Consider the following 22,295-nt stretch of genomic DNA (forward strand, 5'->3'; position numbering starts at 1 on the left):
AGCATCAGCATAAACAAAACACATGTTCTATTATATGTGTTTGATTTTTTTTTTATGTTCAGCAGTAAATGTTCAGGTTAAGAGCTATAAGAACATCCCTAGTTTGAGTATTCAGTGCATACTGTACAATAATGCTGACTAACCCATTGAATGCTCTGGAGAATATAACAATTGGTTGGATGGATGGATGAGACACTTTAAGTACCATTAGTTCTGTAATAAAAGTCAGTATTGAAATAATAGTCATAATGGCTGGGGGCATGGCCAGCACAAACAAATAAAGGCCAGTAACTTATAAAGGCTGGTTAAAAAATATTGAGGAAGGCTGGAATAACTTGTGCTTATATGAAAACTTTTCAATAAAATTATTTCCACACCACTAATTCCATTAGTACAACAATGTCAAGTCGATTCTTTGCTAAGGTTCTGTCAGTGAAACTTAAGACTCCTTGCTCATGTTTCAAAGTAAAAGTATGCCAGGAATATGGATAATGCCTATTGAGGTGCTGGGTGGCTGTGCAAGAAATGTCATTGACAGTGGTTTATCACTCTAAAGATGGAAAAAGGAAGCAAAGGGAATTAGGAGGCAACAGGAGATGAATGAAAACTGTATTTCTGTTAGAGAAGAGGAGCAGAGTGGTGAATATCAATGACTCCGTCGAAGTTTTGAGTTTAATACCAAACAGCATCAGTTGCAAATTCAAACATGAGCAGATCAGAAAACAGTGGTATCTGGCTAAAATATGATAAGATAAAAGAAAAGGCCCCGTCTCTTGTACAGGACTGTTTCAAATAAAGGGTGGTTCTCTTTACAGTTGAAGTTAACAAAATTTCGTTCACTGTTAGTGAATTCATGGTATGTTTACGTTAAGTTCTGAGCAGGGTTATCCAGATCTTCCCCCTGCTCTTGCTCCTCTGTTTTCAGGCTCGTGCTTTGAATGGAATTTCTCTGCCTAAAGACAGCCCCAGTTGTGCTGACAGAGGTGCGAATGGTGCTGCGTCGCCGGGCCAGCTCTACCAGATCCTCAGCCAGAACACTCTCCATCACCGCGCCTAAAGAATGTCTTATCCTATTGCACAGGTCAGGGCAGCTGAACACATATAGAAAGGGGTTTAGGACACTGTTAAGGAAGCCAATAGTGGCTGAAATTGGGAGGACTTTGCTTGCAAATGTCTGTGCAGGATGCCGACTGGGGGCCACCACCTCCATAACACTGAAGAAGTGGTACGGAGCCCAGCAGACTACAAAGCTCACCACCACGGCCACTACGAGCCGGACAAAACGAAAAGAGCGTCGGCAGCCTCTGCGTGCCAAGCTGGTATTCACGGCAGCATAGCTGAGGATGATGATTAGAAGAGGAATCAGGAAGGCTAGAAAGAGCTTCATGAAGGCCAAGCTCTTCCCACGCTGCTTACATAAAGATTTCAGGTCAAAGGGCTCACTAGGGAGGAGTAGAGCATAATTGTAGTAACAGAGGACTTTGTTATTGCGTAGGGGAATGGTGTCACGGAATATGTAGAAGGGGATAGTGCAGAGCACAGCCAAGGCCCAAATCCCACAACATATCTTCCCTATTAGTTGGATGTTCCTGTAGTTCTGGGCCCAGACGGGTCTCAACACAACAAGGCAGCGATCCATAGAAATGGCTGCCAGCAGGAAGCCGCTGACAAACATGTTGAGAAAGAAAATGGAGGAATGGATGCGGCAGAAGGTTGTGCCCAATGTCCAGGTGTTACCACTGGCCATGTAGAGGGTGAAGAAGGGCAGTGAAGCAGTGGCCAGCAGGTCAGAGGCTGCGAGGTTAAGGATCCAAATGCTGATGACAGAGCGGCGGACATGAAAGCCCACTACTCCGAGGATGAGGAGGTTTTCCAGGATGCCAATGGTAGAGAACAAGCCATGCAGGGAAATGGTAAAAACACTCAAGGAACTTGTTTTGGTTGTTTGGTTTGATGGAGAAGCGCTGATATTTATCATCTTCTGGATGAGAGGACAGTAGTCAGTATTAACGGAGGCCATCTTGCAGGGAAAAGGTCCTATTGAGCTGATGTCCTTTAATTTAGCCTTTTGCTTCACACTGCTGAGATCTACAACAGAGATTAGAGCATGTCAAACTTAACAGGCAATTTACAATTTCAAGTGTCAGAATCTGTTTTGAAAGAGCAAGAAAAAACTTAAGAATATAGAAAGAGGATTGTTTCTAAAAATGTCCATTGTTATGATGTGTATTTATGGAGATTATAAGGGACATTTTAGCTTTTGGACCTTACTCATAATTTCTCTTTCAATAAACCTGTAATGGCTATTTAATTTAAAAGCTCTTGAAAGCTCTTTAGTATAGTTCATACAGTCTTAATAACAATTCATATGGTTTCAATCCATTGCAAAAACTGTTTTAAGTTGTTCATGAAATGAAAATGTGTTTGTGGTTATAATGCTGACACAGACACACCATTGCTGAAAGCTAAAATAAGAAAGTTGGTAGAAGTGAGAGGAACATGGGTGTACTGTTTCTCAGCTAAACCAGCCTCTGCATTGAAATGATCTGTGAGTGTTTGTTTGCACCTTTTGTTTTCCCTATTAAAATTAAGACTATAAAACTGTTTATAAGCTGTAGTGAATAAACCATTTATTGATGTATTTCATTAGGAAAATGTTTGGGTTGTCAGGCTGTGAAAACTCCCGAGCCAAAATGATTTTTTTGCAACCTGGCAACCCAAAATGTATTTCTTATCATGATTTTACCCTAATATACCTTAATAAAATGACACTGTATAACAATCACACATTTTACCGACCACCAGTTTTATTTTATATAATAAAACTGACATTTTATCCGACTCAACAAACTGGAAAATATAATGTCAATTTATAAGACTCTCATTTGCCATTTTGTTTGCAACCTTTGTGCTGGCAATGAAAGTCTTATCAGTCTTATCTGTGACACTACCCACATCCTCTGCAATTCGTTTCGGGCGCATTTGTATAACTATAAGCCTGTCCAATTTGAACATGTAACTAAATATGCACAGTATTAAAATATCTCTACATGCTAGAGTTTCACATAAACTGTAGTAGTCAACTCAAAAGCTCACATAATTGCTGAATTACAATAGGGAAGGTATGCAGTAAGCATAATACATTAACTTTGGCTTATTCTGTTAAATGAAGATCAGAGTGAAGATTTAGTCTATCTCTTGTTTTCACCCATGTGTGAAAAAGGAAATTAGCTAGACTGATCGGTCAGCCATTTGTGGTTACTACTGTGCTGCTGATGCAAACTCAGCAAAAAAAACACCAAATAAAACCAAGGAGACAAATACATAAAAAATAAATTCAACAAGTCTGGCTTTGTTGTCTTAAAACTGTCCTTAAAGCCACATAATCAAGTCACAATATTTAACCTCTTTCAGTGCATATTCATATGATTTTTTAAAATTATGAGTGAAGAAATTACCTCAGTGGATATATCTGTCTCATTGCAAGATAATGACTCTGACATAGACGGCCTTTGTTTTAGCCCCTTGTACTAACCCCTTTATGCAAACATGCAGACCATCCCCATGCAAAAAATCACTCACCTGTTCCTCTGTCTTGTGCAGGTCTAATGAGGTCTCTGTCATGTTATAGTAACGTATGACACAACACACAGCATGAGCTTGAGTGTAGAAGTCAATAATAGGAAGTCAAAAACCTCAACCTAAAGACTTCTCATAAGATGAAGTACAACCAAGTGTTACACCAATGTGTTTGAGAGGACCTTTAAGAGAGTTGTTTGATATGAATACAGTCTGTTAGGTTTCTGGTTTCTGTAAAGAGACTCTCAGGAAATGAGGTTTGCAATTTATAGAGCCTTATGTATATGATTCCAGTAGCTCACACTCTTCAGTTCATGAGAATCTTGCGGGTTACTATTTCACAATCTTTCCTTTTACTGTTTGAATTTGGCTTAGTTGATTTGTTATAGCCATATTAGTTTCTCTTAAGAACTCTGTTTTTTAAATGTTCTATTATGATTAAATTGTTGATTTTTTTGGCATCAGAACGGTATCCTTTGACCAAACCACTACTGAAACTACTTCTATGACTCAAGTATGAACATCAAAGGTTACTAATAAAACAAAGCATACTGAACTGAATATACTGTAATTTGACAATATATTAATATTTGTTCCTAACCATTTAATTGGTCTCCACTACATTACTTGTCATTTGGGACCATAAAAGGCAAAGAGTAAGTAAACAGCATTGTTTTGAAATAAGTCAGAATGTGGTCTGGCCTTGCCTAATAAGTTGGCAGCCCAATTATGCAATAGGGGTCTGTATTATTGAGCTACCAACTTAAAGGATGACTTCACTAATTTTCAAGTTGATTCCTATATTTCTAATGTGGGAAGATACCTATAAATGAATAACATTAAACTTCCCTGTATTAAAATATCACTCTTCAGGTGCAAAAGACTGCGGAAATCTGCCTTGGACTGCAAACTATTTTTCCTCATTTGTATTTCCTCATGGTATTGGTGCTTTCAAGGACTGTGTGGGGGTTCTCTGAACTCAGGGAGCACAACAATCTATCTGTCTTGTTGTTTTCTCACTATAGCGATAGGGAAAAGCAGACAAAAAATATCAGTGTATTTGGAGGAAAACTAGTTTCATGATATGATGTTGGAATCAGAGATATGGCGCTACTGCAGTGTTATGAAGCCGAATATGTGTGTAGGAGAAAGCGACCACTGGAGCGACTTTACAGCCGCAGCCAAAAGAGAGGCGCTGCGGCCGGTGCCAGTTGAGGATCGTCATAAAGAATGGAGACACAATTAATTTTGTCAGTTGATTATGTGATAGAAATTATCAGTACTATCAGAGAATGGTTGAAGGGTATTTACACGCAACTTCAATCTGTGAAATAATCCAAATGTATGCGTATCTGATGACTAAACAGGTAGAGACATTTTTTGTTTATTCAGACATTTCAGATCAGGAAAAGACAACATTTGAGTTATCTCAGCAAAAAACAGAATGCCAGATAAGAAGCTACTGAAGCAACTAGAAGTAGACTAGAAGGACTAGAAGTAGCAAACAGAATAACACCAAGATCATGGAAACATTTTTGCATGTTTTCTGTTTCACTTCTTTCTTGCGCTGGTGAACTGGCAGACAGAAAAACAGAACAGAAAAAAACACTGAGGTTTGATTGTGTTTTGGAATGAAAGGAAATTGCATAATTGGTTGAAGTCCTTTTTATGCACATAAAGCACATTGGTGGACACTGGCCATAATAACAATTTCATCAAGGGGATAAATAAAGTTTTACTTGTCATGCTCTAAATTTTATTTGACCTATTGACCTTTATCTGTAGATGATGATCTCTCGAAAATGAAAAAAGGAACAACCTAGAAATAAACTGTGTGAACTACCTATGATCTGCTCTATAGTCTTAAATCCTTGTAACCACAGTTTGTGACTTAGACTGAATCATTTTATCTCTTTTAGTAATGTGCAGACTGTTGTCGATACATTACAGTCTTCTGATATAACTCTGCAAACTGGTAAACCTCTTGCTTTGTATCTTTCAGTACAAGAAATAGATGATGGTGTTTCATTGCTCTGTGTTATTTAGTAGAGAAAACACATTGCGTCAACACATGGGCTTCATACTCAAGACTCAAAGCAGAAGTTACTAAACACAAGAACAAGGGAGGCTGTCACATCATGAAACATGACATACTCCAATCAGTCTCTTACATCAGTGCCAAACATCACTGTTGATAAAAATACCAAGAAATGTGGGTTCATGTCTTTTTTTCCTAGTCTGAGGATGTAAATGCCTGGGATGTGTCATGGCAGAGCAAATATAACCTACATGTTTGATTATGTTGTGTTCTGGGTTTACACTGCCTCCTGCTGGTCCACTGGGGAGCTGATAGATTCTAAAACTTTCTCTGACAGTTCCTCTTTATGAAAACCCAACCTCTCTCTGTTTTTGTGTTGACATAACACAAATTATGTCGAAACAATAAATACATCATTGTTATTGTTTAAATACATAAAGATACTTATAATTTCTTCATATGGTGATTAAGCAAATGATGATGTGACAAGGACTTCTGCTTTTTATCTCACTGCTGCATGTATTTGTGTGTGTATGTGAGAGAGAGAGAGATCATGGATGGGTGTATTATGTGTCTTTACATTCTATTTGTGACATGGCAAAAAAAGTGATAAAACAAATAAACAGCTCGCACACAGCAGGGCTCCAATATCCACTAGAATTTATTGCACCAAGGTGATGTTTCGAGCACACCTGCTCTTCATCAGACTGAAAACAAACAAAAAAAAAAAAACCCTTTGTTCATACTGAAATCAGTTTCTCGGTTTCACAATTGCTGGCTAAGCATTATGACTCAAAAGGCTGATGACTGCATCTTTACTAGAAGTGTAGTGTTCATCATTATAGAGGTTGCTGCATCTACAGATAATCAGTTAAGACTTTTGTCACATGCCAAAATCACCCAACATACCATTTTCCCATAACTATATTGATTTGGAATCACCTTCTTTAGCACATGTGAAACACTGTGGATATGACACGGATACAAAGAATCAACACATTGATCCAAATTTGTGAACATCCCAAAAAACTAGAATGATATAATATGTTAAATTGTAGTCAAAATTGTAGCCAAAAATGGTCAATGTTGCCAACTTTGGCCATAATGTATGTAACACATATGTGATTCCTGACACATATGAGGATTTCTGACAGGATCTGTATGTATATATATATATATAATAAGATATATATATATATATATATATATATATATATATCTTATTTTTCTTTGAAGGAAGAAGAAGAAGAAGAAGAAAGAAGAAGGGTCTACTTTGAGCTGATTGCTAATTACACATCTGACTGAACAAAACTGATGTGGAGTTCCCTAAGGGTCCATTCTAGGGCCTCTTCTGTTCAACATCTACATCCTCCCACTGGCTAAGACCATGGAAAATTACAAAATATCAGTCACACTTTATGGTAATCATACATGAAAAAGCTTGAATTCATTTATGTAAGGTCACCACTTTATTTGAGGGGCCACAAAAATGATGAAGTCATTAAAAATTCATTCTTAGTTAATCATGATTACACCACTTGTTATTTAACAGAATACGTATGCACTATTGTGACTGGTCTTACAGACTTATGTATGAAGAAGACATGAACATCATTAATTGAAGATTGATGATTGAAATACCTTAGTTGTTGCTATAAGCGGAGCCACCACAGGGGCAGAGGCCCACGCTCACTCGGGGCCCCGCTGGGGACATAGCGCGCGACCCGATCTGCGAGCGCAGCAGGAATAGCAGAACTCTCTTAACTTTTTCATTTCATTCTCTATGGTAGTTCTTATCACTACAGATGTAATACCCCCTCCGACCACAGTGTGGGTTGCAATGGCAGAGTGGCGCTGTCCGTATTTCTGCTTGGTGACTCCGCGGGAAGTGAGGACTGCAGAAGCAGTGATTCAAAGTTAATGATCAACTTCGCTGAAAACTTTATCCAAAATATGAGCCATTTGTGTCTTTTTATGTTTGTGGTGAATGAAACTCGTAAGACGAAGTTTCAGACAACTGAGACTCATTATGAGCTATTTGCGTTCGTGCATGGATGAGGCCAGACTATCCGACCCTACTGTAATGGACTACACTAAACTACAGGCTGAGCAGGGACAACATTTGGTGAGTGAAACATGTAACTTTCATAACTTATGGAAATTATGTTATGTACTGGATCTTTTACTGGGACTGACAAGCCAGCCAAGGCTTTGGCTTCCGCATTGGCTTCATTTTATAGTCCCAGAGGTTGCTGCTTAGGTATTACAAATGCAATGTTACAATTTAATTTGGCAGATGCTTTCATCCAAAGCCACATACATAGAATTATATGTATAGAATTAATACACAAGCAGAGAGGATCTATTCAGGAGAGAACAACACGAATAAGTGCCATGAATATCCGTGTACCTTCGTTTCAGTTGATTTCCTAATGAAAATCTGAAAATGAAACAATGTAATGTAACAATATTTTAAAAATGGAAATAGTTTGGAAATGGAAATCTGTTTTCCCTTTAAATTTGTCCTGAAAATAGAATTTTGTATTGTTGCCTTATTACAGATTTTCATATAGTGAGTCAAACACAAAAAATCCAATTTCCATTGCTATAAAATGCAAAATTGGGGCGATTTTAAATTATCCTTGGTATCAAAATTTGAACCGGAAGCATTCATCGTCGGTATTTTTTTCTATGATTTTAGCAGCAGGTCAGGGCAAGAATATATTTGTTGGCACCAAGGGGTGCATTCCCCATGTTTATTAATCAAACATAATTATTTTGTCTCTATAAAATATCTTCTTTACATCACTGGTTTGATAATACAACCCCAAAATAAGAGTATAGTTAAGACAGGTTATGCAACAACAACTCTGACTCCTTCCATGTAGTTGTAAGCTATTTATCTAAATATGCAACAGAAAATATGCATATCAGAAAATGGATCCACTCTCTTCCGGTAGTTAATTCAAGACCAGATGCAAGTTAGCAAGTAGATGATGCACAGGCAGACAACGACTTCACACAACGTTGCCTGTGTGTGCACCTTGTGCCACAGAAATGGATGGAGAGGCCACGAAGCAAAAGCAGACGATGTTTAATGTTCTTACAGCACATCAAAAGGCACTGAAGGTTAGTTTAGGGGGAAAAAATCTAAAGAAAGTATTTCTCTGTTGAAAATGAGAGATTTTTTTAATAAGTTGAAACAAGGTAATAGCACAAAGGACTATTATAAAAGACTGATAATCTAACAAAAAGGAATGGAAAGGAAATATAAGAGTGTTAAGTTAAACAAACATCTTCCTGAAGACAGTTATTTGACTGTGTAGTACAGTACAGCACACAGGGAGGGAGTGTTAGTGTTATCTGACTTGTGTTATGGTACATTACTGCTACCTGGTGGATGGATACAGACAGTATCCTGTAATAGGGTTTGGGTTTTGTTTTAAATAAAGTTTACACTGAGCTTCTACACTCCTTTCTTTCCATCCAAACATAACAGTGAAGAAAAAACTACGATACATTATAGCCAATTATTCTATGGTCAGGTATTGATATTTTTAAGGGGTGGACATTTCCATTTTGGCAGATATGTCTGATGAGACTAAATTAACTATGATCATAGGGCAACTGTAGGTTGTTGATGGGATCTCTGGCCATGTGAGGACATTTATTATACTCAGTTAATATTTCCAAAACCATAGCCTATGTTCTGTTAATATATAGACTTTTATCAGAAGGCATATTTTCAACCAAATAATCAATAACAGACTGTGCATTGCCAGACCTATTCCAAACCCCTATTAGTGCAACAGTGGAAGAAAACTCAACAACATGCCGCCATCAACTTTTATAATAAGTGGGTAGAGTCCTTGATATGTGCTGTTGTAGGCCTAAGTGCCGTATAGCTTTGATTATTCATTTGGCCACAGGATTAGGCTACTGTTGACAGGTTAGTGGATGTGATATATTAACAGAGGATATGCCATCATTTTGCAGCCAATTTATGTTGAAGGTGGAAAAGTTTAGAGTTTGAGAAATTACATGGGTGCGGGTAGGCTATTAAATTTGATGAAACAGTAGGGAGATTACCCTGCATATTGTAGGCAGACCACTGTTGTCTTGCACTTCTTCTGTGCAGGCCATTCTTGCTTATTTATAGACTGGACACATATACATATAACTGAACTGTCCATGTGGTAGCTGTTGTTAATAATGTTGAAGGGTTAGGGTTAATATTAACCTAGAAAGAGGGTTCCTTATCAAGAAATATTAAACTGGAAAATGAAAAAACAGAATTTTGGGCCTTTTTCTATAAATTCTATTTCATGTCAGCAAATGCTTTGATATCCATTTTTTTCCGAACTGAGTGACAAAACCATCTTTTAAAAAAGCCCTGTTTTTCATTTTCTGACTTTTGTCTCAGAATAGGAAATCAATTGAGACGAAGGTACACAGATTCATGAAGCCAAGTTCAGGTCCAATAGGGCAACGGACAGTGCATAGAAGAGTACACAGAGGCTAATACTTTTTTTTCAGTTCATCAGTGTGGAAGTGTTCACAAAAGAGCTGGGTCTTTAGCATTTTCTTAAAGATTGAGATATATATATATATATATATATATATATATATATATATATGTGTGTGTGTGTGTGTGTGTGTGTGTGTGTGCATATATATATATATATATATATATACACACACACACATAAAGACAATTACAGACCTTCCATTACCTTGAAAAATATATCAATAATTAAAAAACTTATGTCTCAGCCAGATTTAGAAAAAAACTTGTCATTGCTTTTATCTTTTGGAAGATGATGATGTAATGGTAATTGATCAGACAGCTGCAGCTGATTCAGAATGCTGTGGCTAGAGTCCTCACTACAACCAAGAAGGTGGATCACATCACATCCAGTTCTCACATCTTTGCACTGGCTTGGTTTAAAAAACACTGAATGGTTCAGGGCCAACATACATTTCTCTATACTGCTATAATATGAACCATCCAAATTTCTCAGATCATCCGGGACAGGTTTCCTTTCTCAAAGGTTCTCAAAGTCTAAACTAAACATGGAGAAGCAGCATTCAGTTTTTAATGTACCACAAATCCCGAACAACCTCCCAGAAAACATGAGGTCTGCTCCACCTCTCAGTTCTTTTAAATCAAGGCTTAAAAGTTTTGTTTGCCACTTCCTTTCTTAAATAAAATTTGGGACTATACATTCACATCTTGCGCTGCACCATTACTGCAGTATAATTTCTATTCTTACAGCGGTTCTATTTTATTCAATTTTGGCTCATTTTTATTTTGCATTTAATTTTTCTCTTACAAAATTCTATTTATATGTGTCTTTTTATACTGCCTTGTGTTTTCTCAATGCCCTTTTTATGTCTTGCACAAAGCATTATTGAATTGCCTTGTTGTTGAAAGGTGCTATACAAGTAAACTTGCCTTGCCTGTGAATCACTCTAATCACTCTGTGGGGCTGACTGCTGGCCACAAGGCAACAATAAACATCTCTTCCAGAAAAGATGATGCAGTTGTTGGCGCCCTCCTCAGGCCAATCAATGTAATGTTCAAATAAGGGGAGATAAGTCATGAGAAGCATCATTTAAATGCACAATAGAGATGCAGAATCACAGGCCATCTCAAGCAAGCCTGGCAAACCTCATACATCTGATAAAGCGCATCTAAACCACAAAAAGTTCAATCAAAAACAGCCAAAGATGTCCTAGAAAGATTGTTTTAGGTCACCTAGAGTCAATGGAAAATTACAGCAGCTGTGCGAAAAACAAGCAGTTCTTTTGGATCGAGTACAAAGAAATATAGTAACAAGTTTTGAGCATCAAGAAGTTTATTGTTTAGATTCTATGGAAATGTTCTATCTAAATACAATGAGAAAGAAACCTACTAAATGTCAATATAAGAGGTCAAATCAAAGCTTCTCATATCCTTTTGTACAAGCACTGACACCCACAAATCTGCACCACCTGTTTTACGTGCAGACCTTTTGCGGTTGAAAGTGTAGGTGTTGTCTTCAAACCCTTTGCTGAATATGCCATTGCACTGGAACACCGGAGAGTGAAGGATGTTCAAGTTCTATGTGCTCTTGGTTCCTCTCTCTAGAGCCTGTAAGTCACTGCGTACAATCTTTTTCATATTGAAAATGAATTACAGGTCTGAGAAAAGCTTTTCTGTACCGTCAGCGGTCTTTAATTTATCTTCATCTGTGTTTCAGATGGTGCTCTGCTCTACGCTAACCTCGGAGACAATGTGACTTTGCCATGTTCCTATGACTCCGGTGCCAAATATCTGTGTTGGTATAAGCAGGTTGCAGGGGAACAACCTGAAATAATATCCTCTTTCTACAAACATTTACCTGACTCCAACAACTTCCACAACCAGTTTAAAAACAACAAACGATTTTCAGTTCACACTGGAGAAAGGTTTTACCATCTGAACATTTCTAATGTCCAGCACATGGATTCTGCTATGTACTTCTGTGGACAGACCAGTATTACTGTCACTGAGTTTCACGATGGAATACTTTTGGTGTTCAAAGGTATATTTTTTCATCACATTTTTTCCATCAGATTTTGTCTCTTTTTTCTTTCGTGACCCTGTCTAAAATAAAATTTCTCTATTTTTTAGAGTCCCGTCACTTGTCTTTTCTCCAGCAGCCGATTTCCGACTCTGTGCAGGCAGGAGGCTCTGTGACTCTGAACTGCACAGTGTACACTGGAACCAGTGACAGAGAACACAGCGTTTACTGGTACAAAAAGGACTCAGGAGACTCCCACTTGGGAATCATGTACATCCACACACACAGCAGCACTCAGTGTGTGAAGAGCTTTGAGTCAGAGTCTCCTGCACAGAGCTGTGTGTACAGTTTATCGAAAAGGAACGTGAGCCTGTCGGACGCTGGGACGTACTACTGTGCTTTGGCTTCATGCGGAGAGATACTGTTTGGGAAAGGAACAAGACTGAATGTTGGAGGTGAGCAACAAATATTCTTTTCAATTTTATCCTTATGTTGTTAACCTATTTAGAATATGCATTGTTGATATCAGTCTAGACTGATACACTTTAAGGGTGAAAAAATATGCCTGTATCATTAGGACAGGTGTGTCATTCATATTTCTTCCTATTTTTTTTCTAGTCTATGCTTTTATATTTTCACAGGGAAACAGCATGACACTTTGCCTGTCTTGGTGCATGGTCTGGTTGCAGTTCTGCTTGTGTCTGTCATCTTGAACGTCATCCTAACCTGTATCCTCTGCAATATGGCCAGGAGAAAACACATTCATTCTGGAGGTATACACGGCCAATATTTATTAGAGACAAAAGGCTAGTTTACCCAATTTCTATTCCAATACAATGGAGGTGAATGGCATGTAGATTGTGGTGGTAACATTAAAAATGTAATTTTTCTCATTTAACATCACCATGTCTTTCCACTGTGAACTCAATTTATTGAACCTAATTTCCATCAAAGACATAGTGAACCAACACTGAACCCTTTAATGGCAGATGACTAGAGGGTAATTGCTGTAAAATCTGATTTTTTTTTCTAGGGCCGCACCCCCAGCCAAGTGCCCCAGAATACACTGCTGGCAGTCAGGTTGGCTAGTAAAATCATCCAGACATGCCTGTTGACACATGTCATTTCTCTGAAATAAGTTTTGCATCCCATGATAATTATTTAGTCTTCTTATTTCCAACAGAATGAGGAATCTGGTGCTTTGCAGTACGTGGCCCTGGACTTCAAAAAAAGGCAACGCAAGGGCAGGAGACAGAGGAGCACAGAGAAGGAGATGATTTACTCTGGACTGAGAGTGTCAGACCTGGACTGATGTTTACTGATGAATCAAACCAAACCTTCCAAAACCTGCACTGCCCCTGCTCTCTTTCTGACTCATGTCGTTCCAATTATTATCAACATCCTTCATGAGATCAGCTTTTGTGGTTTTAATACTTATGATCATCCTAAATCATGAATATGCTGTACTGCTCCATTAAATGTTTATTCTTATAATAAAAATATAATTTAAAAAATATGACTAATTCATAGTTTAAATATATTTTTCTTGTTGATTACAATAACTTTATTAAGGACACAGCTCATGGGGGTCTGTAGAACAATAAAATACAATGATAAATAAATACACAATATCTAAAAAAGAACATTTACAATTAATGCACTGTATAAGCTACAATGGGTTTGTGTGACTTTACTGTGCTGCCTTCTACTGTACATCTTTGGCTGTGGATGAATTCAGTATCAGCAGTTCTGTGCAGTTAAGCTCTCTGTCAGTAGGGAGCAGCAGCCCACCTAAAATAAATATAACTGATTACGTAACACACAGACTGTTGTGACCACCAGATAGCTAAAACTGGAAAGACGTGATGTCAAATATCTTTTTTGAGTGAATTCACCGCAGAGAGAGGCTGAACTGCATTTGAACATTTCAGAGACAGAACTTGTAAGGTGTGTCCTGTTTGCTCTTAACATGCTGTAGCCATCCGCCCACGGGGGGATGTGCCTGGAGGTTTAGTTGTGGTCGCCTGACATAAAAAGCTTGCTTTTACCCTTCATTCAGAATGCTCCGGTGCCGTGGATGCAGCAAATAGATTGATACAAATGGATATGTCAAAACTTTCTTTAACTTCATAAAAATTAGATCACTGTTTTGATTTGATCACTTTTTTGATGCTTAGAAATAAAAAGTGGTGCCATACTCAGACGATAAAAACTTATGATCACATATTTGTATGGTTTGGTGGATGTTTTGTTCAAACTTAAAGGTTTGCTGTTTCTCTCTTCCTCTCAAACTCTCATCAAGTCAGTGAGCTGTTTTCAAGCGGTAACAGCCGAATGACTAATGAGAAAAAGAAAAAAAAGTCTCGCTTCTGAATTCCCGCTCTGGTCAAGCTCTCACACTGTTCTACTTAAGCGGTTTTCTCGCCCCCTTCTCTCCCCCTGCCCCCCCTCCTAACAGGATGTCTATGTGGTTTTATTTGTGATGCTGTTTCTTGTTTGTTTGTTCCAGTCGCTTCACTACAACGCCTCTGTTCTTTCACTGCTGATTCTGATGTATATTTTTACACTTTAATGTCTGTTGGGTTAAAAACCAATACACAAAGTCACACTTTTAACTTCATCTAAACAAAACAGCAATGATAACAATCCATCCACATTGGTCACACTGCTGACTTGAAGCTGTCACACCAATTATAAAGTAAGGAGGAGGAGGAGCTCTGTGACAAGGTCACTGGAGGCCTGTCTTTGCTTTCTCTCCACTCTGTAACCACATGGCTTTTGTTCCTGTTTTTGAAATATATATCTTTATAAATGTTAAGAGAAACATATGAAAGAATAATAATGCAAACTTGCTAACTTAGTGTCATTTGCAGCATGCAAATAGCAAAATTCTTGTGATTGCAACACAAGCCACAAAAAAGGTATTTGATCTTAATGTTTTATAGTGCAGAAGTACAAAGGAAGTATATTTGCCTCTAACTGACCTGAATTCACTTCTTAATGCCAACAGTGCAGTGGAAAAAAAATCCAATATTGCCACAAGAAACATGGGCTGACCAAGCTGGTGCTCTGGTAGCCAGCTAACAGTTTCTGACGTATTTTCAACAGTTATGAGAAACAACTTGACTACAGAAAACAAATTAAGAAAATTCAACCCATCTTATCCACAAAAGGCCATTATCAAAGTAATGTGTAACTTGTAATTTGTGACTGAATCGTAAAAATGGTGAGATGAGATGTAAAAGATCAACAGTAGTGAGGTTTCTCTGCCTCCACTGACTCCTGTTATAAAGTCTCATAAACAGCATAAAATCTCAAATGTGATTTCCCAAAATATTCAAGTGGTTTCCAAAAAAAATAATGTTTATGGTTTGGTGGCCAATTTAAAGTTCAGATAAAGTTTGATGAAGTTGTAGGACTTCAATAGGGAGTGGCTTTTTAAAAAAATATTTATGGATAAAGGACTCCACCTCAAAATTACATATAGTAGCATATACATCTGTGATAAGGAGTCTTCAGTCGTGGTTTTGATGTGAAATGGTCAAGTATACTGTACAAAACACACAAACCACACACAAAAAACAATTCTGTGATAGTATTTTGTTCTAAATTGTCCTTTAAAATTAGCAAGTAACTCACCAAAATTGAAAGCTAAGACGACAAGAGTGGTGCAACTCACAACCTGCTGTCAGTTTCACACTATTCCACAGCAGCAATAACATACCTAGAAGTGAATGTGCCAACAAAAAGGCAAGGAAGAAGAGGAGTGCTGGCATGTAAACATGTAAACAATGCATGCATTCAAAATAAAAATTGGCTTTGCAAATTTTTGATGATGACATATTTATTAGACTAGACAAGGATACACACAAGTTCTATGAGCTGCCTCCTAAGTCATTTCACAAAATAAGCTCATAATGATACTGTAGCTTTCACATCGTCTACACTTGTCAAGGTTGCAACCATGCATGCAGCAACTCTGTGTGGCCCCGTGGAGGAAGGAGACTCTGCAGGTCAAAGGTATTTGTTTTGAATAAAGAAAGGAGGAGCTGGTTGTATAATGAAAGCTGAGCTGACTAATAATAAGAGCATCAACTGAAGAAAGTCAAACTTAAAGTGAACCAAAATAAAAAAAGCAAAGTACCAAACTAAAGTAAAAGAGTCCTCCAAACACCCTTTTTTGGGAAGTGCAGCACAAACACGTCAGTAGTGAGCACTTAGCTCCAAATGACCTTGAAATAACATTGAAGGCATAACACAGTGCAGAGTTGTGCTTGGCAAACAGCTACATGCTTAACACACTGAAACCACAGTTAATATTTACTCTCAGTAATCCATCTCTACCTTTTTTGCTTTTCTTTAAGAAATATGTTAATATAAAGCACCGTTTAATTTCTTCATTGTTGGGTGTATGGTTTGTTGTTTCAGTTTAGCTTTGACTCATCTGAGAAACACTGAAGATTAGGCCGTCCCACTGTCACTTCTCAGGAAGTATGGGTTCAAGTGAGAAGAGTGTCGGTCAGTAATGGCTCATCTCTACTGAGTAAACAGCCTTCTTCTTTCACCACAGCTTTGTTAAAGCATGTACGTACTACCACAAAGATCAAAAGACATGTTTGAGTCACACACAGCAGCCTGCTTCTGCTAGGCAAAGGTCTTCTGCATGAGTTGACAGTGCTGTTACATCTTTCAAGGTGAGGCTGAGGGAATTAGACAAAAATACTAAATTGTACTTAAAGCATAAGAACAGATGCAGATATCTGACAACAACCAGACCATTTCTTTCTCACTCCAACAGAAACACAAGCTCCTACCAATTGTACAGTATAGACACACAAGTGTACATGAGCAGTGAAATCTTTTAACCACGTGTTACAGTCAAGTACCCTGAGTCCATTACACAGCATTCAGCCCTCTGTAGCAGCTAATGTTTAGAGGACAGTACCTGGATTTTTGTATGTTTTAGGTCATGTGCTACTTTAAATTACTACCACCCTCTTTCCAAAGCCTGCACTTTGGAAAGTATACCTGGGGATCATTTTGAAACAACTTCCAACTGAATTACCATGCCAAAATGATGTAATTCTGACAAAAATAGATCCAAGCTTCATGAACTAATGATTTAACAAAAACCAACAGATGTATGGGCAGCAAAAACACATTCATCAGTCTTAACACTACAGTATGTTTTAGGAAATGGTTAGAAAACACACAGACAGGTGACAAGTTAAAGGACAAACTGGTACAGGCCTGAATGCTTGACGCCTACAGTGAGGGGATCTGGTGGCTCTGTTATGCTTTGGGGGGCATTTTGCTGTCATGGTTTGGGTCTACTTGTTCCCTTAGAGGGAAGGGTCACTGCAAATCAATACAAAGTTGTTCTGAGTCATCACCTTTATCCTATGATGAAACCTTTCTATCCTGATGGGAGTGGTCTCTTCCAGGATGAAACTGCCCCAATTCATAGGGCATGAGGGGTCATTTAATGGTTTGATGAGTATGGAAATGATGTGAATCATATGCTATGGCCTTCGTCATCACCAGATCTCAACCCAATTGAACACCAATGGGAGATTTTGGACTGACATGTTAGACAGCGCTCTCCACCACCATCATCAAAACACCAAATGAAGGAATATCTTTTTGAAGAATGGTGTTCCTCAGCCTTGGCATTGATTTTATAAGTCTCTGGAACTCTTCTGGAGGGATGAAAACCATTTTTCTAGCAAAATGCCCCTCAAAGCACAGCAGAGCCACTGGATCCCCTCATTGAAGGGGTCAAGTATTCAGGCCTGTACCGGTTTTTCTGTTAATTTGTCACCTGTCTGTATGTGATTTGTCATAGGTCTGATAAAAGATAAAATTGTCCACTTTATCTCCTGTTACAAATAGTAAAACTAGCTATCTCAGACAGTTGTGTTACTAGCATAATAAAAGTTATCTGTGTTAGCTGTTTACTTTCCACAACAGGAACTCATTCATTATGAGTATAGTTATGTTTTTAATCATGCTAGCAGTTTGGCTCTAAGGATGGCAATGTTGGCTTAGTTGGTCCACCACCTTGGTCTTTGGATGGCCATGACATGTTGTACAAACATTCATGGTCCTCAGAAGATGAAGCCCATTGACTGTGGTGATCCCCTGACTCTTCCTCTATTGCTAACATGAGGTTGACATTTTTTGTGTTTGTGTTTTTGAGGGAACATTGCAAAACCCATCAACAGAGAATGTGATATGCCTACATATAACTATGTGTAATAGAATAGGAATGGAAACGAGGCCATCTCAGAGTGTGGTGCTCTCTTCCATTTCTTCCCTTTTTTATCTTAACCTCCTTCCTCTTTCTACTCACAGAGATTTTTGAATGCTGCACTTGGCATTGAGGGATAACCATTATATATAATATAATGCCTCAAATAGATAAGGTCTATTTGATCAGCAGAAGGCAGTAATCAGTGGTGGAAAGTACTAAAGTACTGTGGAACCACTATATGAACCACTGGACTAAACTAGCTAACTGTATATTGTAGTTCAAACTAGCTCCACCTCTAGCAGCTACAACAGTAACATGCTAATTACACACTGATGCTTCAGTATTAATAATATAATGATGTCATATATAACAATAAATCAGTCAGAGGGACCAAACCACTACTTTTACTGTGATACTTTAACTATACTTTGCTGATAATACTTATGGACTTTTATTTAAATAAGATTTTTCACGCTGAACTTTTACTTGTAATGGAGTCGTTTTACGTTGCTGTATTGGAACTTTTACTCAAGTAAAGGATCTGAATACTTCCTCCACCACTGGCAGTAATGAAACATCAAATTAATGCGGTCTGCCATTAAAAAACACCAAAAGAAGAACAAAAACAATGGCCTTCGAAAACATTGGTGTCACTCAGTCTTTACATGTGGTTTCATCTGAACAGACAACTTCTGATGTTGATGTGAACAAGTCAGTGGGTGTTGTCCCATTCCAATAAAGGGTTATGGGAATGTATAAGGACTAGAGACTAGGGACAAGGGACTAGGACTAAGGAGTAAGTCCTGGGACAAATGCCACATCTGACCTGAGAGGCATCACCAACTTGTAAAGACATATGTAATTAACTGTAAGTTATCATCATTAACTTTAAAGTACTTTACTGGGTTACATTACTTGAACTGTCTTTTTTCTGCCTTCTGCCCACATGTTCCCTTTCAACCCACTTAGCCATTCAAACATGCACATCACCACAGACACACTTAATCAGCACAAGTAATCCTATAAATAATCATATATGCACACCTAAATCTAACAAATAGAATAACAAACCTGTGTCATGACTGAAGAATACAGCATGTTTTTCCAAATGGAAATAAATCACCTCTAAGCACATTGCATATAGTGAAACACCCAACCTCCACACCTCCATTCAAAAATGGACTTGAGAGAATTTCCTTTTCATGGTATACAAGCATGTTGTCACACTTGCTGTCCTCCAGTGTACAGCAACAAGAATATAACCAAACAGACTCGATCAATACCAATTACACCTCTGGTCACCTGATCACATTGATCTTTTGGGAGAAAACAAATCGCAAGTCTGACTCTAGACCAAACCATTCACCTTAGCCAATCACAAACAGCCTTCGTCTCCTATAAGAGTTGGGTGCGATCGTCAAAACACAGCACACAGACTGCAGAGCTTCAGAGATGATGCCACTTTGCATTCTACTTGTATTTCTCAGTCAATTATGTGAGTATTTTACACATTTTTCTCACTGTTTCTACTTGTAGGAATATAATTTTGAGGGATTTTCTGGTTTTGAAAGTATAATTCATATATTTTGTTTCTTATGCAGGTCAGGTACCAGCTGTTCACGAGATCTCGAGTATAACTCAGGATAGTGGTGTCAGAACAGTCAAAGTTGGGGGAAATATTACTTTGCAATGCCTCTGTCAGGAAGATTCTGTAAATTTTTTCTTCTGGTACCAGCAAACATTGGGAGGTAAACCTCAGCTCATATCATCACGGATGAAGCACATCACAGAAGCAGAGATCTCCCCCGAGTTTAAGGAGAGGTTTCAAGTTCTTGCAAAAAGTGGAGAAAGTATCAATCATCTTATAATCACAGACCTTCGCCTGTCAGATTCAGCAACATATTACTGTGGGATTTTAGCATTCAACGCAATTGAATTTGGACAAGGAGCTTTCCTTCATGTCAAAACATCACTGTCCAACATCCAAGCTGTTGTCCATCAGCCATCATTACAGCCATTTCAGTCAGGAGACTCTGTAAATTTGAGCTGCACAGTACACGCTGAACCATGTGTAGGGGAGCAGAGCTTCTACTGGTTCAGACATGGTGCGTCTCAGCCTGCAGTCATATACCCCAGAGCAGGACAATACAAAAACATCTCCAATGAAGAGTCTGTCACAAAAAGTTGCACTATAAACCTTTCTATAAAGTCTGTGAGCTCCTCTGATGCTGGGATCTACTACTGTGCTCTGTCCTCCTGTGGGGAGATTGTTTTCGGAAATGGAACAGAAATCAAGATTGCAGGTATGTGGTGGCAGCTGATGTTGCATAACATTGTTTTTTCCATTTTGAAAAAGTCATGAATGAACTTTTGTATATGAAATGGGATTTGATGTATCTCTTCTCTTGATTGCATGTTAGGAGGCTCGACCAAAGACTCCATTCTCCTGGTGTATTGTCTGAGTGTGGCATTGGCAGTTTTCATTATTGTGCTCCTTGTCTTGGTTTTCATTGTGCACAAGTTGAAGAAAAACCTGTGCTCTGTCTGCCATGGTAAGATTTTCAGAATCAAGGTTTTCAAAATGTTGCCGTGTTGACCTGACTTGATCATTCCTCTATTCTGATTTGCAGGAACTGTTTCTCATCTGACATGTTCTGCAGCCTCTGACGTTGCGGTAGGTGAAATGAATGTATAACGAAAAGCCAAATTCATTCCTATAGAAACAACCATCATATTTGCTCCACTTATATTTCTGTCATTATTTCCTATTGTTTATTTGTCATTACCAGAGCCAAGATGCAGACAATCTCCATTATGCTGCTCTGAGTGTGAACAGGAACAGTGAACGACACCGCCGAGAGGACAATGTGGAGAGTGTTTGTGTGTACTCTAAAATAAAGAGTAGAAAAGAGTGAAGTAGAACTTTGCTTGTCAACAATTCACAAGAATAAATGTAAATAATATGGAAATAAAGACAATAAAACATTTTAGCAAAATGTGTTTGCAGTGTTTTTGGATAAAATACATTCTGAAAGTGTTCCTCAGTCACACAGAGAAACTTCTTCGTAGAGACAATATGGAGGCAGATTTAGACAAAGCAGGCTCATGAAAATCCCCTATGTTCTATTAATACCTTCTTCTACCAGAAACGTCAACAGAGATTGCACCATTTTATCTAGCCGGCTCTCACCGTTTACCTTTCACTTTTGCGGTGAAGGTGGTGTGAAGTACAGAGAATAAGTTTCCATTGGTGGAAACACAAGTCCCTAGCTTCAACACAGGAAGAGTGGCCTGTAGCATTCAGTTCACAGCGTCTTACACCTCAGCAAGCCCAATCTCACAGGACTGTGAAACAAGTATCATGTCCAAGGTGCAGAAAACAAATGACTGAAAAAAACTGATTTTTACATACCTCCATTCCAACAGCTGAGATGTATTTACAGAAGAGTGCTTTGAGTGACGCTTTCATTTCAGTCTGTTTTCTTCTTCTATAAATAACAAACAAAAAGTTTCAATCATCCCATTGTTGCACAATTTCACTATTTCGGTTCCCTAAAACTCCGGCCCAAACTTGACCCAAAGCTTTGCTTTTTAGGAGACTCCCAGTTTTGCAATGTTTTGAGGAAGTTGACATATTATGCAGGTCCACAAGTCGAACTACATGAGGTTTTTCTGGTTAAAGAAGTTGAAGTAGTGGATAAAGTCACATTGAACAGAACATACAGGAACATTTCCAGTGGTTCCTTCACTACTTTTTACATTAGAAGCTGTACTAAAGTGGTGGACAATATGGCTGCCATATAATATCACAGTATGACATGATATTTAATGAAATATTTTCTGCTGCTGTCAGCATTAGAAGCATAATGTGCATAATGAA

The 22,295-nt window shown here is 38.2% G+C and overlaps 3 protein-coding genes across 6 annotated transcripts; 2 read left to right on the forward strand and 1 right to left on the reverse strand.

The window, feature by feature from the left end:
* Positions 1–98: 98 nt before the first annotated feature.
* Positions 99–21,964, reverse strand: LOC122973980 (prostaglandin D2 receptor 2-like). Of its 3 annotated transcripts, none has more exons than XM_044341796.1 (2): positions 21,828–21,964; positions 99–2,088 (listed from the first exon to the last, which is right to left on the reverse strand). In XM_044341796.1, exon 2 carries the CDS (start codon positions 2,018–2,020, stop codon positions 863–865), a length of 1,158 nt encoding a protein of 385 aa, XP_044197731.1. In that variant the 5' UTR covers positions 2,021–2,088; positions 21,828–21,964; the 3' UTR covers positions 99–862. The 3 variants fall into 3 exon arrangements, with proteins under 3 accessions (XP_044197731.1, XP_044197733.1, XP_044197732.1); XM_044341798.1 differs by lacking the exon at positions 21,828–21,964 and adding an exon at positions 7,259–7,347; XM_044341797.1 differs by lacking the exon at positions 21,828–21,964 and adding an exon at positions 3,583–3,814.
* LOC122973984 lies at positions 7,538–13,636 on the forward strand. 2 transcript variants are annotated; one of them, XM_044341803.1, is made up of 7 exons: positions 7,538–7,742; positions 11,627–11,752; positions 11,860–12,183; positions 12,273–12,617; positions 12,804–12,935; positions 13,196–13,242; positions 13,346–13,636. In XM_044341803.1, the coding sequence occupies exons 2-7, from the start codon at positions 11,710–11,712 to the stop codon at positions 13,472–13,474; spliced, it is 1,020 nt and encodes a 339-aa protein (XP_044197738.1). In that variant the 5' UTR covers positions 7,538–7,742; positions 11,627–11,709; the 3' UTR covers positions 13,475–13,636. The 2 variants fall into 2 exon arrangements, with proteins under 2 accessions (XP_044197738.1, XP_044197739.1); XM_044341804.1 differs by lacking the exon at positions 13,196–13,242 and having other exon boundaries at positions 13,346–13,424.
* Positions 19,852–21,387, forward strand: LOC122973981. The gene is made up of 5 exons (XM_044341799.1): positions 19,852–19,910; positions 20,017–20,718; positions 20,836–20,967; positions 21,046–21,089; positions 21,205–21,387. The coding sequence occupies exons 1-5, from the start codon at positions 19,868–19,870 to the stop codon at positions 21,328–21,330; spliced, it is 1,047 nt and encodes a 348-aa protein (XP_044197734.1). The 5' UTR covers positions 19,852–19,867; the 3' UTR covers positions 21,331–21,387.
* Positions 21,965–22,295: the final 331 nt, after the last annotated feature.

The sequence above is a fragment of the Thunnus albacares genome, chromosome 22, assembly GCF_914725855.1.
Source record: "Thunnus albacares chromosome 22, fThuAlb1.1, whole genome shotgun sequence".
NCBI lineage: Eukaryota > Metazoa > Chordata > Actinopteri > Scombriformes > Scombridae > Thunnus > Thunnus albacares.